The sequence below is a fragment of the Schistocerca nitens genome, chromosome 1, assembly GCF_023898315.1.
Source record: "Schistocerca nitens isolate TAMUIC-IGC-003100 chromosome 1, iqSchNite1.1, whole genome shotgun sequence".
Classification (NCBI taxonomy): Eukaryota; Metazoa; Arthropoda; class Insecta; order Orthoptera; family Acrididae; genus Schistocerca; species Schistocerca nitens.
In genome coordinates this window covers 273,705,350-273,720,900 of record NC_064614.1, presented here as the reverse complement: position 1 = coordinate 273,720,900, position 15,551 = coordinate 273,705,350, and the positions used below count along the sequence as shown (strand labels likewise).

General features: G+C 42.3%; 1 protein-coding gene across 1 annotated transcript in view; it reads right to left on the bottom strand.

Annotated features, from left to right (window-relative positions):
• Positions 1–15,551, bottom strand: part of LOC126248088 (uncharacterized) — a 237,304-nt gene that overhangs the window by 149,315 nt on the left and 72,438 nt on the right. The window contains exon 3 of the mRNA XM_049948752.1: positions 6,724–6,804. Within this exon, the coding sequence (XP_049804709.1) occupies positions 6,724–6,804 (81 nt within the window). The remainder of the gene's footprint in view (positions 1–6,723; positions 6,805–15,551) is intronic.

Genomic DNA, 15,551 nt, shown 5'->3' with positions numbered 1-15,551 from the left:
TCATTGTTACTTTCCTGCACCTCTTAGTTATTTCTTCATACGCTAAAATTTGGTCTGTCTCACTGTTTTACTCATTTAGCCACTTTGCAACATCGTCTTCACAATTACTCCTCATCCTGGAAGCTTGTGGAGCATGTCAATGTGCAATCTGTCAGCAACTGATGATTCCAAATTGATTAGCGCATTCCCTCCAATCTGCGTGAATGGATGGAAAAGTGTGAACTTTTCTCCAGCTCTTCATTATGGTAGTTTCTCCATTTTATCCCATGCTTCTGCTGTTTGGGAAAATGTCACATACATTGGTTGCTTTCCACACCATCAACATAGCCTCAGTAGAGTCATTTTCACATTCATTCAACAACGAGACAAGAAGTGCATGTCAATAATGACATTTAATTGATTCCAAAATTCCCTGGTCCACAGGCTACATTGGGGCTGTCACACAGGTGGAAGAAAGAGTGCTTGTATACCACTGAACTCTAAAGAGTCACACTGGAAGGATGACTGGGACCACTGTCAGTTAAACGGATAGCTTTCAGTGGAAGCTTTTTCTTCTTCAGCTATTATGTTGAAGCTGGTACAAATTTTTCGATGATGACAACGACTATGTGTTTAAAGGGACTAAACTACTGGGTCATCAGTCCCTTCTTATCATGGGGGGTGGGGAGGTTGGGGGGGGGGGGGGGGGAGGAGAGGGAAGCAACTTGGCTGTTGGCTGCTCAAACAGGCATAACAAGGTGACAGGGTTGCTTGGAGGTACCCGCCACACTGGAAAGATCTTGGCCCCAGAACCAGAAAAGTATTACAGGTTAAAGTAAAATCCACTCTATCTCAGGACATGCAACACTTTGGTACTGGCTGTCACATCATCCGCAAGCATCTGAGATAGTGAGGTAGGCAAGCTGAAAGTGAACTGCAGATTGGCCAGCAGGGCGCACCCAACAACAACATGCATTATCATCGGTAGACTACCACAGCTGCAGTGAGAAGGATCCTCCTGACATAGAAGGAACTTGTAGGTGAGTTGTATGGCCAATGTGCAGTTGGCACAACACAATGGAATCTTTCCAAGACACCTGGAAAGATGTATACCACAACTTAGTGGGCCCTGTAATCACTTTCAACATGTTTTGGGTCATAGTAGCCTGATATTCCAATACCCAGAACCTCAAAATATTGCATTGAAGTTGTAATCGTAAGTCTGTGTCTTGTATCCCAAAGTCAAGTTGATCCCCTGTAGCTGCGTCTTTAGCTAAATGTTTGGCATGTTCATTTCCTGGAATGCCTATGTGGATCAGTGTCCAGATGAAAGTCACTGTCTTTCCAGAGCTGTAGAAGTCAGCCAATAGGTCCTGGATGCTGGTGACCAAAAGATTTTTGGGATAGCACGAGGTTATATCTATTAAGCAACTCATGGAATTGCTACAAATCAGAAAGCTCACCGTGGCCTGGGATTTGACGTACCACAAAGTCTGAGAGATGGGAACAACTCTGCAGTGTATACACTGCAGGCTCTCAGAAGAGAGTGCTTCTTGTGTGTCGTCTGCTTGCATGTGCAAAAGCGTAATCAGCCCTGTCACTGGCTTTCGATCCATCTGTGTAGATGCATAATGAATTAGAATAATTGTGGAGGACTGAAAGAAACCGGTGTTAGAGAAGAATATGATCAGCACGCTTCTTGTGGCCACAAAAGAGGTCCATCCATATCACAGGACAGGGTACAGCACATGGGAGGGGGGGTGGCCATGGGGGTGCTGAGACGGAGCTCTAGGGACACAGGCTAATGTAGGCTCTTGGAGGTCCTTCAGTAGAGTAGCAAGTCGGATCCCACAGGTCTTCCCAGTTTAGGGTGATGCACAAACAGTCCGAACTGCTGGTTGGGGAACAGAGTTGAGTGGCATGGATGAGCAGACATCTGACTGATTGTGACAGCTTAACTTTCCAGAAGCTGCTGTCATCTACCCCGCAGTGGTGGGACACTGGCTTCTGCCAAGAGACTGTCAGCAAAGCTTGTATGGAAGGCTCCTGTTGCTGACCGCACACCAGTGTGGTGAACTGCGTCCAGCAAGCTCAGTATGGACAGTGCTGCCGACCCATAGGCAGTGGACCAATAGTCCAAACGGGAAAAAATCAGCACTTTGTAAAATCTCAGAACTGTAAGGTCCACGCCCTAGGAAGAGAGGCTAAGAAAACAGAGAGCATTCAGCTTCTTCATGTAAGTTTCCTTGAGCCAGCAGATATGTGGCAGCCAAGTTAGCTTTTGGTAATAAAATACCTAAGAATTGGAAAGTTTAAACGACTTCAAGTAACTGGTCACCAAGATAAATTTCTGGATGCAGGTGCACAGTCTGGAGTCGATAAAAATGCGCAACTCGTGATTTTGCAGGAGAAAATTGATAGCTGTGATTCAAGGCCCAGTCATGGACTCTCCAGACAGCTCCTGAAGTTGATGCTCAGCAATGAGAAGTGATGCAGAGACAAAGTACAGGCAAAGATCTTCCACGTACAGTGACGGAGAGACTGTGGGGCCCACTGCATTTACAATACCATTGATGGCAATAGCAAACAGTGTTATGCTCAGAACCGATCTCTCAGGGACTCCAGTTTCCTGTATATATTGTCAGTTGAAAGTCAAACCTATCCAAACCCGAAAAAACCTGAGATAGGAAATTCTGGATAAAAATGGGTAAATTTCCCCAGAAACCCCACTCATGCAGGATGTGACATCACCTGTAGGTTAAAGAACACAGCAATCAGATATTGACAATGCGCAAAAGCATTGTGCACTGCGGATTCCAAATGAACCAGAAATTCTATGGTGGGCCCTGAAAGCCCAAAAGCAACTTTGGATTCTTGATGTATGCACTCCAGCTTCAAGGCACCAAAAAAGACGGTGGTTGACCATTCGTTCGAATAGCTTACACAGCCCATTTGTCAGAAAGATTGGCTGGTAGTTAAATAAGTGGGTCTATGTTCCATAAGAACACGGGAGAACTGCCGGATATCAGTAACGTCTTGCCACGATATTTCAGCACAGAGTCTTCTGGCCATCTTCAGGTGAGTACCACTGTAGTAATACTGGCGAGTATGCGCTCAGCTCTGCTATTTAAAGCCATACTCAGATGACATTGCACATGCGCTGCTCAGCGTGCACGTTCATAACAACTCCGTGCGCTGCGCCTCGCGCCCTCCACGGTGAAAGCTTGTCATATCGATATCAGGTTGATTTTCATCTTTATGCAGATAACTATGCCAACTACGAAGTTTCTCTATAACAGGATTCCAAGCAGGGTTTAGCTGGTAACTGCTATCTCGACTGATGAGAGTCTCATTGTCAGACAATCTTATTTCCACAGATTCATTGACAATCGAGCTCCAAAAGTTTGATGTATGGGCCAAAATTCTTGTGTCGTCTTAATTCATGGAATGGTCTGTGGAAATACAATGTTCGGCGATTGTGGACTTGGTGGGTTGGAGAAGGCAAGTATGCCGTTGGTGTTCCACAATGCGTTCCTGCACAGTTCATGTTGTTTGCCCTATATATGATTTGCGGCATTCACACGGAATTTTGTAAACACCCAATTTACGTAGGCCCAGGTCTGCACAAGTGGGTCTATTCCTGGTTTCAGGACAGGAATAATAATACCTTCCTGCCAGTGAGAGGGAAACACTCACTCTCACCAATCGCAATTAAGAAGCCCAAGGATACATTCCAACTGTCAGCACGAAAATGTTTGAGCATTTGGTTATGGATTTTGTCAGGTCCAGGGACCATATCTTGGCACTCTGCCCAAGCGCTGCAAAGCTCCCAATCACTAAAAGGGACATTATACGATAGAGAGTTGTATGCATGGAAAGATACTGGGCATCACTGAATGAGGTGTTTCTGGGTCAAGAAATGAGAATGGTGATCACTGCAAGCGGACACTTCGCCGCAAAAAAAAAAAAAAAAAAAAAAAAAAAAAAAAATTCGCAAGTACCGCGGGATCAGTGTAGATGTGACCATTGACAAGAACGCCAGGAACTGCCGTGGGTGGTGGATGGTTGCAAATGTGGCAGAGTTTAGCCCATACTTGGAACTATGGGGTGCAGGATCACATGGTTGCAACATATTGCTACCAACGCTCCTGATTCCTTTTCTTTATTAAAAACTGCACTTTCGTCCAGAATATTTTTAATGCTATTAAATTATCCATTATATCACTTGTGCCTTTGAAGCATACTGTGGCATTTCCTGATAGCTGTGGCTATATCTGCAGACCACCCTGGTACTGGCCATCATCAAGATGAGCCGGAGGAGTAGGGTATCATTGCTGCTGCAGCATGAGTAATAGTATCAATAGTATTCTGCACCAGTTTGTCAATATCTGACACACAACTGGCTGCAAAAGTGGCCGCAGGGGAGAAAGCCTACCAATCAGCTTTCCAAAGCGACCAACATGGGGCATATTCTAGATGTCTGCGAGTGGAGAGGGAGAGAGCATTAGGGAAAATGTCACTGTCACAAAAATCGCCTAGGCCTCGCCACTGAATCAGGAGTAAGATACTCGAGCTGCAAACTGTGAGATCAAAAGCTGAAAATGTTCTGTGGCCCACAATGAAATGAGTTGCAGCTCCCTTGTTGAGTATGCATATGTCCAATTCTGAAAGGAGGAGTTTTAGTACTCAGCCTCTGTGAGACATAGTGTCACCATCTAACAGAGGATTATGGTCATTGAAGTCCCAAAATAAGAGGAAGTGGCCAGGGAGCTGTGCCATTAACTCTAACAGCTTGTGATAATGGAAAGGTCTGTCTGGGGGGTAGATAAACATTATATATTGTCATTCGAACTGAGAGTTAGACATTAACGGCCATGGCCTCTAGTGCAGTCGTAAGGGGCAACTGCTCACTGAAAATATCAGAGTGTATGAGGTTCCTGAAGCGCTATGCCAGTTGCCGAGTACGTAGCCATTACAGTTCCATTGAGCCATTGAAGGAGTGTTTGAGTCAGGTCTGAGAAAGTGACGAATGGAAAAGATGGGTATGATTACTTCGCAACCACGTCATGGTCCACCCGACTGTGTGATCCATTGTCCATGTGCATAGGCTCGACCACTGCACAGCTGGGGAGCATAACATCTGAAGCCTCAGAAAGTATCTTATCTTTCTGCTTATCCTATCCTGCTAAGACTGTGGCTGGAATATGAACAGGGTCAGGTGGCGTCATGCGATACCATGTCATCATGTGAGGTGTGGACTGAGACATGACAGTCATAAAATTGAAGAGAAAAAAAAACTTCCATGAGTTGCCTCTTCAGACAGACAAGCAATGGTCACGGGTCCATTCTAGCCCCCGACATTGCGGGGTGGGATGTTGGGAATTCCCAGTCACTGAGTGGGTAGTTTATGATACCCATTTGCATTACAATATGCCACTAATTTTATGGGCTGCTTCTGTTGTTTGTACCTATGAGCTTCCTTTTCATACTTAACAGCTAATTTCTTGTTTTCCTTAAGGAAGAGGTCAGTTTCACTAGCACTGTACAAGGCATCGGCAGTTAAATCATCTTTTTCTATTACCTTCCATATCTTGTTAACAAATACTTATACATCTTTTTCTTTAGCCAAGCGACTTTCCTCGATGACCGTCAGCATTCCATGTCATTTTTCTAGTTTGATAGCCAACTCTCGCTTGCTGCAAACAAGATACTGCAGCAAAGTTGTTCCTAAATGCAACTTCCTTTTCCTTTATTACCATGCTACTGACACACATTCCTTTACCTCATTGGTGTATGAACCATCTACAAACAGCTATCTCATTTCTTCATTCTCACTCTTTCACATAACCTTGCATTTTATCTTGCTCTTCATTTGGGTTGCATACTGTCAAACATCACCACCTTTCTTTTGATCTCATAGATAGTTGCTCGTCCAACAGTATACTGAGCAGCAATAGCTTTCTGCGGAGAATCTAGGTTCAACATAAATATAATTTCAAGTTTCTGCTTCAGGTTACCGCAATGTGTTTCCTTTTAAAAACCATGACACTAAGCGGCAAAGAAAGCCACAACTCCAAATATGTAGAGCATAGTTTAACACTGTCGCACATGGTAATTCATTGTTGTTTGTGTCACTTATGCTTGAGCAACTAGAGGCTGATGTTGGCCGGATTAATGAGAGTTTAGTGTATATGAACCTAGTGAAATTTTTTCATGTTCATTTCAAATAAGGAATTCTTTTCTCTGTCATCCAGTTATTCTAAGAGATCTACAAAGTTCATTTACTTACAATGTCCCACCAACTACGAAGGAGCAGCTTTATTTGAATCATTCCTTTGTGGTGCATATCATCTCCCTACTCATGCCCCTCGAAAGTGTAATTTACTGACAACATATTTAAAGCAGCAGCCATAAATCAGTAGACGGAAAAGAATGAATCAGAGTACTTCCTTACAACGTGAGCACAGAATTCTGTGAAACTCAAATATTGAGAAGGAATAGGAGGGTGAGGGAGGGAGAGAGAAGGTGGGAAGGGGGCAGAGAGGGGAAGGGAGAGGGAGGGAGGGAGACATGGAGTGGGGGGGGGGGGAGAATATTGGAATGAGTAGGACGGTGGAGAGGTGGCAGTACCTCCCATACCACTTTACAAAATGATATGTCCCTTTCCACTGTACAAAATGATTCAAATCAAGTAAATGCAACAATAGCCCTGTTAATGCAGTACATTATGAAAACTTTACCTACCTTTTTGAATGATTTAACTCTCTTCAATTCCTTTTCATTTAGATATTTTTTTATCTTTTCTTTGTTTTCAATAAAGGCTACCTGTAACAAAAAGTAAGTTTATTATTCTGCATTTGTAAGAGATCTGATACTGAATGCTAACAATTAGAATACTAAATTCAGTTTTTTGCTTGAATTGGAAAAAACGGGCAAGGGGTGACAACACTGCATCTTTGATTTTCCAAAATCTAAGTTTCATGGGCATAAAGCTACTACTTCATAGAATGCTGAGAAAATATTATATGCACAAATATGCCCTATTCATATTATGGTCATATGGTTAGTTGCAATTTGCAAGAAATAGACAGTGGGGCACATGCATTTAGAACAAATGCCAGAAGCAAAGATTCTTATGAGATAGTACATGTTACAAACATGATCTGCAGGTGAGAAGGTAGAGGAAAGTATACATCTACATGGGTACTCCAAAACCCACCAAATGGTGCGTGGCAGAGGGTACCCTGTACTACTACTACTACTACTACTACTACTAGTCACTTCCTTTCCTCTTCCACTCACAGACAGAACGAGGGAAAAATGATTGTCTAGATGCCTCTGTATGAGCCCTAATTTCTCGTATCTTATCTTCATGGTCCTTACAGGCAACGTATGTTGGTGGCAGTAGAATCGTTCGACAGTCAGTTTCAAATGCTGGTTCTCTAAATTTTCTCACTAGTGTTCCTCAAAAAGAATATTGTCTTCCCTTTAGGGGTTTTAATTCGAGTTCCCAAAGCACCTCTGTAACACTTACGTGTTCTTCGAACCTACCAGTTAGAAGTCTAGCAGCCCGCCTCTGAATCGCTTCGATGTTTTCTTTTAACCCGACATGGTATGTATTCCAAACACTCCAGTATACTCAAGAATAGGTCACACCAGCATCCTATATGGAATCTTCTTTACAGATGAACAACACTTTCCGAAAATTTTCTGAATAAATCAAAGCTGACCATTCGACTTTCCTATCACAGTCCTCATATGATCATTCTATTTCATATCGCTTTGCACTGTTATGACCAGACCAGATATTTAAATGACATGGCTGTATCAAGCAGGACACTACTAATGCTGTATCCAAACATTGCACGTCTGTTTTTCCTACTCATCTGCGTTAGCTAACACTTTTCTAGATTTAGAGCTAACCACCACTCATCTCACCAAATAGAAATTTGGTCTACGTCATCCTGTACTCTCCTGCAGTCACTCAACTTTGACACCTTACCCCCTACACCACAGCATCATCAGCAAATAACTAGACTGCTACCCACCCTGACCACCTAATAATTTATGTATATAGAGAAAAACAGCAGTCCTATCATACTTCCCTGGGGCATTCCTGATGATACCCTTGTCTCTGATGAACACTCCCCATCGAAGGCAACACACGGGCTTCCATGACTTAGAAAGTCTTAGAGATACTCGCATATCTGTCAACCTATTCCACATGCTCCTACCTTCATTAGCAGCCTGCAATGGAGCACCATGTCAAATGCTTCATAGAAATGTAGAAATATGGGATCTGCCTATTGCCCTCCATCCATAGCTCACAATACATCATGTGAGAAAAGGGCAAGTTGAATTTTGCATTAGCCATGCTTTTCTAGAAATCATCCTTGGCCTCAAGAAAATTTATTTTTTTCGAACTGAGAATATGCTCAAGGATTCTGCACCAAACCTAAGTTATGTCTGTAATCCTACGGGTCCTCTTTTTTACTCTTCTTATATACAGGAGTCACTTGTGCTGGGCGAGAGATTCGCGATAAATGCAAGTTAGGTAAAGGCCCAACACTGTAGAGTACTCTTTGTAAAAGTGAATTGGGATTTCATCTGGACCCGGTGACATATCTACTGCCAAATCTTTCAGTGTTTTCTCTATGCCAGGGATGCTTATTACTGTGTCATCCATGCGGGAGTCTGTCCAATGATCAAATGACAGTATGTTTGTACAATTCTCCTATATGAACAATTTCTTGAATATGAAATTTAAAGCTTCGGCTTTTGTTTTTTTTCTTCAACTGTCACACCAGACTGGTAAACAAGGAACTGGATGGAAGCCTGCTTAGTGATTTTACACAGGACCAGAATTTTCTCGGTTTCTCTGAAAGATCTTTTGCTAAGATATGACAGTGGTAGTAGCTGCATGCTTCGCGCATATATCTTGTCACATACACACGAATCTCTACCAGCCTTTGTTTGTAGTCATTTGTGCATTCTCTTTTGAATTGAGACTGCAACAGCCTCTGGCTCCTCAGCATTTTTCAAATTTCATTATTAAATCATGGCAGGTCTTTTCCATCCTTAATCCACATAATATGCACATAACTCTCCAGACCACAATTTACAGTCTGCTTAAACTTTGCACATAATTCCTATATATGTCCATCTTACTGGAATTAAGTGATGTCATTTCACTAAATGAGATGCTAACAACAGATTATCTGCTATTTCTAGCACAAACACTCTACTAGCCTTCTTGATTGATTTATAAACTTTCGTAACCATAGTTGCTATGATGATATGATCAATAATTCCCATTTCTATACTGACATTGTTGATAAGGTCCAGCTTATTTGTAACTACAAGGTCTAAAATACTTCCACTGTGTGTGGGCTGCTGAGCTAGCTGCTCAAGACAGTTTTCAGTTCCAAAAGTGATTCACACAATTGTCTGTATGTATCCCCAGCAATGAATCAATAGACATTCCAGTCTGTACTTGGTAGGTTAAAGTCCCCTCCAACAACTGTTGGATAAGATAGGCATTTACCCACTACTGACAGTAGACTTAACTTTGAATGACTCTAGAGCTGTCACAGTGGAATCAATGGCCAGTAAAAACATCCAACAATTAAATTGGTTTCACCTACATCTGTTATACGCAACCAGATAACTTCACTGACACACTCAACTTTGACCTCAATAGAGAGAATATTTTTGTCAACTGCAACGACCACTCCCCATGCTACAGCCTCTAATATGTCTTTCCGATATACACTCCATGACTCGCCAAATATCTCAGAGCTCTCCACTTCAAATTTCAGCCAGCTCTTAGTTCAAAGAATAATTCGAGCATGAGAAGTTTCCTGGAGGGCATTAAATTCAGGGACTTTGTTACGAATACTTTGACAATTTAGTGATAAAATTTGAACAGTCAAAGTGTCTGACTTCCCTTGCTGTGTACCGGACTGGCAGTCTCTAGGATGCTAGGATATTACAGCATCACTGGTCACTAGCCATGGGGGGGGGGGGCGGCAAGATAGTAACATATTCTGCCTAACCTGGGCAAGATATCCCCAAAGTTGCAACATCAACATCCAGTTCTGTGGAGAAGAAGAAAAGATCAATGGCAGAAAATCAGAAATATTGTAGTTCGAGAAATGCGTAGCACATTGCTGAACTGTATTTCTCATTTATTACAACCAGTTCCAGATTTCAACTATGATCCAGATAACTGTATCAACATAAAAAAAAAAAAAAGAAAACACAATGCAGGAACAACAAACAGCAAGACCACATTAACCAACTATTCATTTTGTGTTACTTTAAAAAAAGAAAAGAAACGAAATACAACAATAACACAGGCTTCAAATGTCTTACATGATTCCACATAAGAAAACAATCAGACTTATAACTCCACAAAACAAAATTTCTGCAAATGAAAAACGTGGCCAATTCATTGGCAGGGGAAAAGCTGGATGTTAATACTTCAACTACAATCAACACAGGTGTGAAAGATGGATGACCAAAGAAAGTACATACCAAAGATATAACCTCGGCAGTAAACACTTTGAAATAATTATATATCTAAATACGTACTCACACAGCCACCGTATGGTGCATGGCATTTCCTTTCATGTTACACTTGCAATTAGAGCAAGGGAAAAAGGAATGCCTGTATGCTCTGTAACAGCCCTAATTTCTATCATCCTACCTTCATTTTTCTTAAATGAAATTTATGTTAGCCACAGCAGAAGCTTTCTGCAGTTACCTTCAAATGCCAATTCTCTAAATTTTCTCAACAGTGTTCCGCAAAAAAGAAGTGGTCTTCCCTCCAGGGATTTCCATTTGAGTTCATGAAGCATTTCCACAAAATTCGCATGATGATTGAATCTAGCCGGCAACAAATCTAGTGACTCGCCTCTGAATTGCTCTGATGTCTTCCTTCAATCCAAACTTGTGTGGATCCCAGATATTCGAGCAGTACTTAAGAACGGGTCGCACTAGTGTTCTATATGTGGTCTCCTTTACAGATGAATCATACTTTCCTAAAATTCTCCCCATAAACCATTCACCATCCTTACACACTCATTCCATTCATATCGCTTTGCAACGTTACACCTAGACATTTAATCGATAAGACTGTGTCAAGCAGGATTCTACTAATGCTATATTAGAACATTACGGGATTGTTTTTCCTACTCATCTGTATTAACTTACATTTTTCTACATTTAGAGCAAGCTGCCATTCACAAACCAACTAGATATTTTGTCAAAGTCATCTTGTATCCAACTACCATCACTAAAGGATGACACCTTTCAGTGCATCACGACATCATCAATCAGCACACAGCTCTCCAGATTGGTGCTCACCCTGTTTGTCACATCATTTATGTATCTAGAGAATAAGAATAGTCCTATCACACTTTTCTGGGTCATTTCTGATGGTATCATTGTCTCTGATGAACACTAGGCATTGAGAACAATGTACTGGATTCTAAGAAGTCTCCAAGTCATTCACATACCTGAGAACCTATTCCATATGCTTGTAGCTTCATTAACACTGGGCTGTGGGGCACTGTGTCAAATGATTTCTGGAAATCTAGGAATATGGGATCTGTCTGTTGCCCTTCAGTCATGGTCTGCAGGATATCACATGAGAAAAGGGCAAGCTGAGTTTCACTGGAGCGATACTTTCTAAATCCTTGCTGATATGCAAACAAAAGCTTTTCTGTGACAAGGAAATTTATTATATTCAAAATGAGAATATGTTCAAGAATTCTGCAACAATCTATGTTAACGATATTGGCCTTTAATTTTGTAGGTCCGTACTTTTACCCTTTTTATACATAGGGGTCACCTGCACTTTTTCTCTGTCATCTGGAACTTCTTGCTGGGTGAGAGATTTGCAATAAACGCAAGCTAAGTAAGGGGCCAATGCCATAGAGTAGTCTTCGTGAAACTAAACTGGGATTTCATCCAGACTTTGCGACTAATTTGTTTTCAACTCTTTCAGTTGCTTCTCTCAGCCAGGGGTGCCTATTTCTAGGTACTCTATGCGGAAGTCTGCGCAACTGTCAATGAATTCTATGCAGAAGTCTGTGCAACTTTCAATGAATGGTATGGTATGTTTGTATGCTCCTCCTGCAGTAATTGTTTCTTAAATGCAAAACTGAAAACTACTTCTATTGTCACATCCAGATGCATCAACGAGTGAATGGACAGAAGCCTTAGTGATTTTACGTCAGGCCAGAATTTTCTCGGGTTCTTGGCAAGATCTTTAGCTAAGGCATGACGGTGGTAGTAGCAGTATGCTTTGCACATCGATCTTTTTACAGACGCATGAATTTCTACTAACTTTTTCCCACTGTCATTTACACTGTGTCAAATAACAACAAAATTATACCATAACATAGACTTTACCAAAACGTGACTACAATCACAAACTGGTCCAATGACAGGTATCAGAAGTGTGATCCCTGTGTGTTCAGGGGGCTCAACCAAAAGGGTACATAGCGACCCCACCACACGGGCTGGCTACTGTGCTGGCTATGCACCCTAGTATCAGACAACGACGTGAAAGAAAAGGTGGAATGTACTAGGAGGGCGCACGTCGGAGACACTAGGTAAGGTGCTCTTCCCCAAATGGCTCACACTACGGAGGAGAAATTTTGTAATGGAGGTCAAACCCCAGAGGGGGGACCAAGGAATGTCAAAAGGAGGAGATGATTATGCAACAAAGCCGAATTGGAAAACCAACAGAACCAGGAGGATAGCGGGGCCAACATAAGCAAGGACATCAAGAGAGGGAGAGGAGAGGGCGAGGGGAAAGGAGCAAGGAGGGGAACGGAGGGGAAGGGAAAGGAAATGCAGCCCTGGAGAGAAAGAAGACTGCAACGGCTCGGGGCCCCGTGCTCGCCACGCACGTATCCACAAAAGAGTTGTGGACCCCCTGCGGGGTTGACAACAATGCGTAGAAAGAGATTTTCACTCTGCAGCAGAGTGTGCGCTGATATGAAACTTCCTGGCAGATTAAAACTGTGTGCCGTGCCAAGACTCGAACTTGGGACCTTTGCCTTTCACGGGCAAGTGCTCTACCATCTGAGTACCCAAGCATGACTCACACCCCGTCCTCACAGCTTTACTTCTGCCAGTACCTCATCTCCTACCTTCCAAACTTTACAGAAGCTCTCCTGCAAACCTTGCAGAACCAGCACCCCTGCAGAGTGAAAATCTCATTCTGGAAACATCCCCCAGGCTGTGGCTAGGCAATGCTTCCACAATATCTTTTCTTTCAGGAGTGCTAGTTCTGCAAGGTTCGCAGGAGAGCTGTGTAACTTTAGAAGAGGTGGGTTACTGTGACATACTGACAAATGGCAAGACTGACCCCACAGTAGAATGAATAAGAAAGTACCAATCAAACGTGTAATAGAGTAACTGTGCATTCCAAGAAGCAACATGACTATCTGAGGAAAAACAGCACAGTTTCACAGAATGGTTTTCTAATTTTCTGCTATAAAATATTCCCCCTGAACTCAACGATAATCATTGACATCAGCCATATCACTCCACTGTGTTAGACAACACTCTGACAGTGCAGTGTAGGGAAGTGGATATTTTTCTCTGAGTAAGGAGACAGATTCCATTAGAGAAAACCAAACCTGATAAGAATAAGACGGATTTAAATGAATTTTTCAAGCTGCAGGAAACCAAATACTCAAAGCTAATGGGTTGATGAATTGTCTGTGGCAAATGGGCCTAGTTTTATCAGGCTACCTCCATATCACGGTCATTTAAATCCAACTGACACTTCAAAAGTGTCAAGAAATTAATAAAAAGTTTATTCTCACTGAGGTGGAAATGCTAACACAAGAAACTATTGCAAAACTTACACCACAGGACTGGTCGCAAGTTGTGAGTACACTGAGGAGGTAGTTGAGGAAAATTAGATTAGTGAAGGATTTCAGAATGCACAAATCGGAGATTGGTAATTTGTCAGCTCCAGCACTACATACTGTTCTGAGGAAGAGGATAGCTACAATTCTTCCTTTGGGGTCACACCACTTACACTTTATTTCTGAGTATTTATACAATATTCAATGATATTGTGCCAGTTGCCTGTTATTCAACAAAGTTCTTATTCATGACTTATTAACCATTACCTGCTGAAAGCACACAGCATGACTGGCTTGTGCTGGAAACAATGTACCCCTCATTCGCTCCACAGAATTATCAGAAATTGCAAGCTGTTTTCATCATACTATAACATTCTGTGCTCCAACCCTTAGATTGCCAGCTCTGATTTTTCTTCTGATGGGTTTCCCCTGGGATGTCCCGAGTCATTACACCACACACTGAACAGCAGGTCCTCAAAGTAAGCAACAGCTGTAGTTTCCCCTCAATTTCAACTGTACCACATTACCAACGCAGAAATGTCGTACTGACCGTTGTTACAAGGATCAGTCAATCATCCAGATTTTTGCCCTACAACTAGTAAAAAGCTGCTGCCCCTCTTAAGGATGATATACAGTAATCTGGAATGAAACCCTACAACATGGTTGTATCTACAGCTTAAGTATCTGTATCATCATATTCAGACTTAATAATCTAATCAATTTCCTTTTAATATAATAGAGGGAAACATTCCACGCAGGAAAAATATATCTAAAAACAAAGATGATGTGACTTACAGAACGAAAGTGCTGGCAGGTCGATACACACACAAACAATCACAAACACACACACAAAATTCAAGCTTTCGCAACAAACGGTTGCTTCATCAGGAAAGAGGGAAGGAGAGGGAAAGACGAAAGGATGTGGGTTTTAAGGGAGAGGGTAAGGAGTCATTCCAATCCCGGGAGCGGAAAGACTTACCTTAGGGGGAAAAAAGGACAGGTATACACTCGCACACACACACACACACATCCATCCGCATGTACACAGACACAAGTAGACATTTGTAAAGGCATGTCTGCTTGTGTCTGTGTATGTGCGGATGGATATGTGTGTGTGTGTGCGCGCGCGCGAGTGTATACCTGTCCTTTTTTTTCCCCCCCTGACTGTATCATACACCCCACCCTTACTTATCAAGGTGATTCAGTCACATTTTCAGTTGGAATTGTGTGTGACTGCAATACACCCCTTGTGTGAATACATGGGAGAATGACTAGTGTGAAGTATTAGGATGCATTGATGCTCAATTTGACGAACATACTGAGCAGGATTCATGCTGATGGATGACAACAGATGCATCCACTGCCACAATCTTGTGAACACCTTTTAGTGGAGCACAGAATCAGTCAGACTGAATGGCCTCCACATTCTCCAGCTCTCACTTGCTTTGAGAATGCAGGGGCCATATTAAAACGTGCAGTCTGCAATCGTCCTGTCCCACCAGAGACCTTACAGGGCATCTTGGAGGCTACTGTGGAGGAATCTGACAATATCCCACAGGCTTATCGGGACAGTTTGGTAAGGAGTATGATTAATCACATTCAAAAGTGTTTCCAGTTATGAGAAGCGCAAATTGTTTCATAAACAATGTGTTATGCATGATGACAGTGGGAAGGAACAGTAGT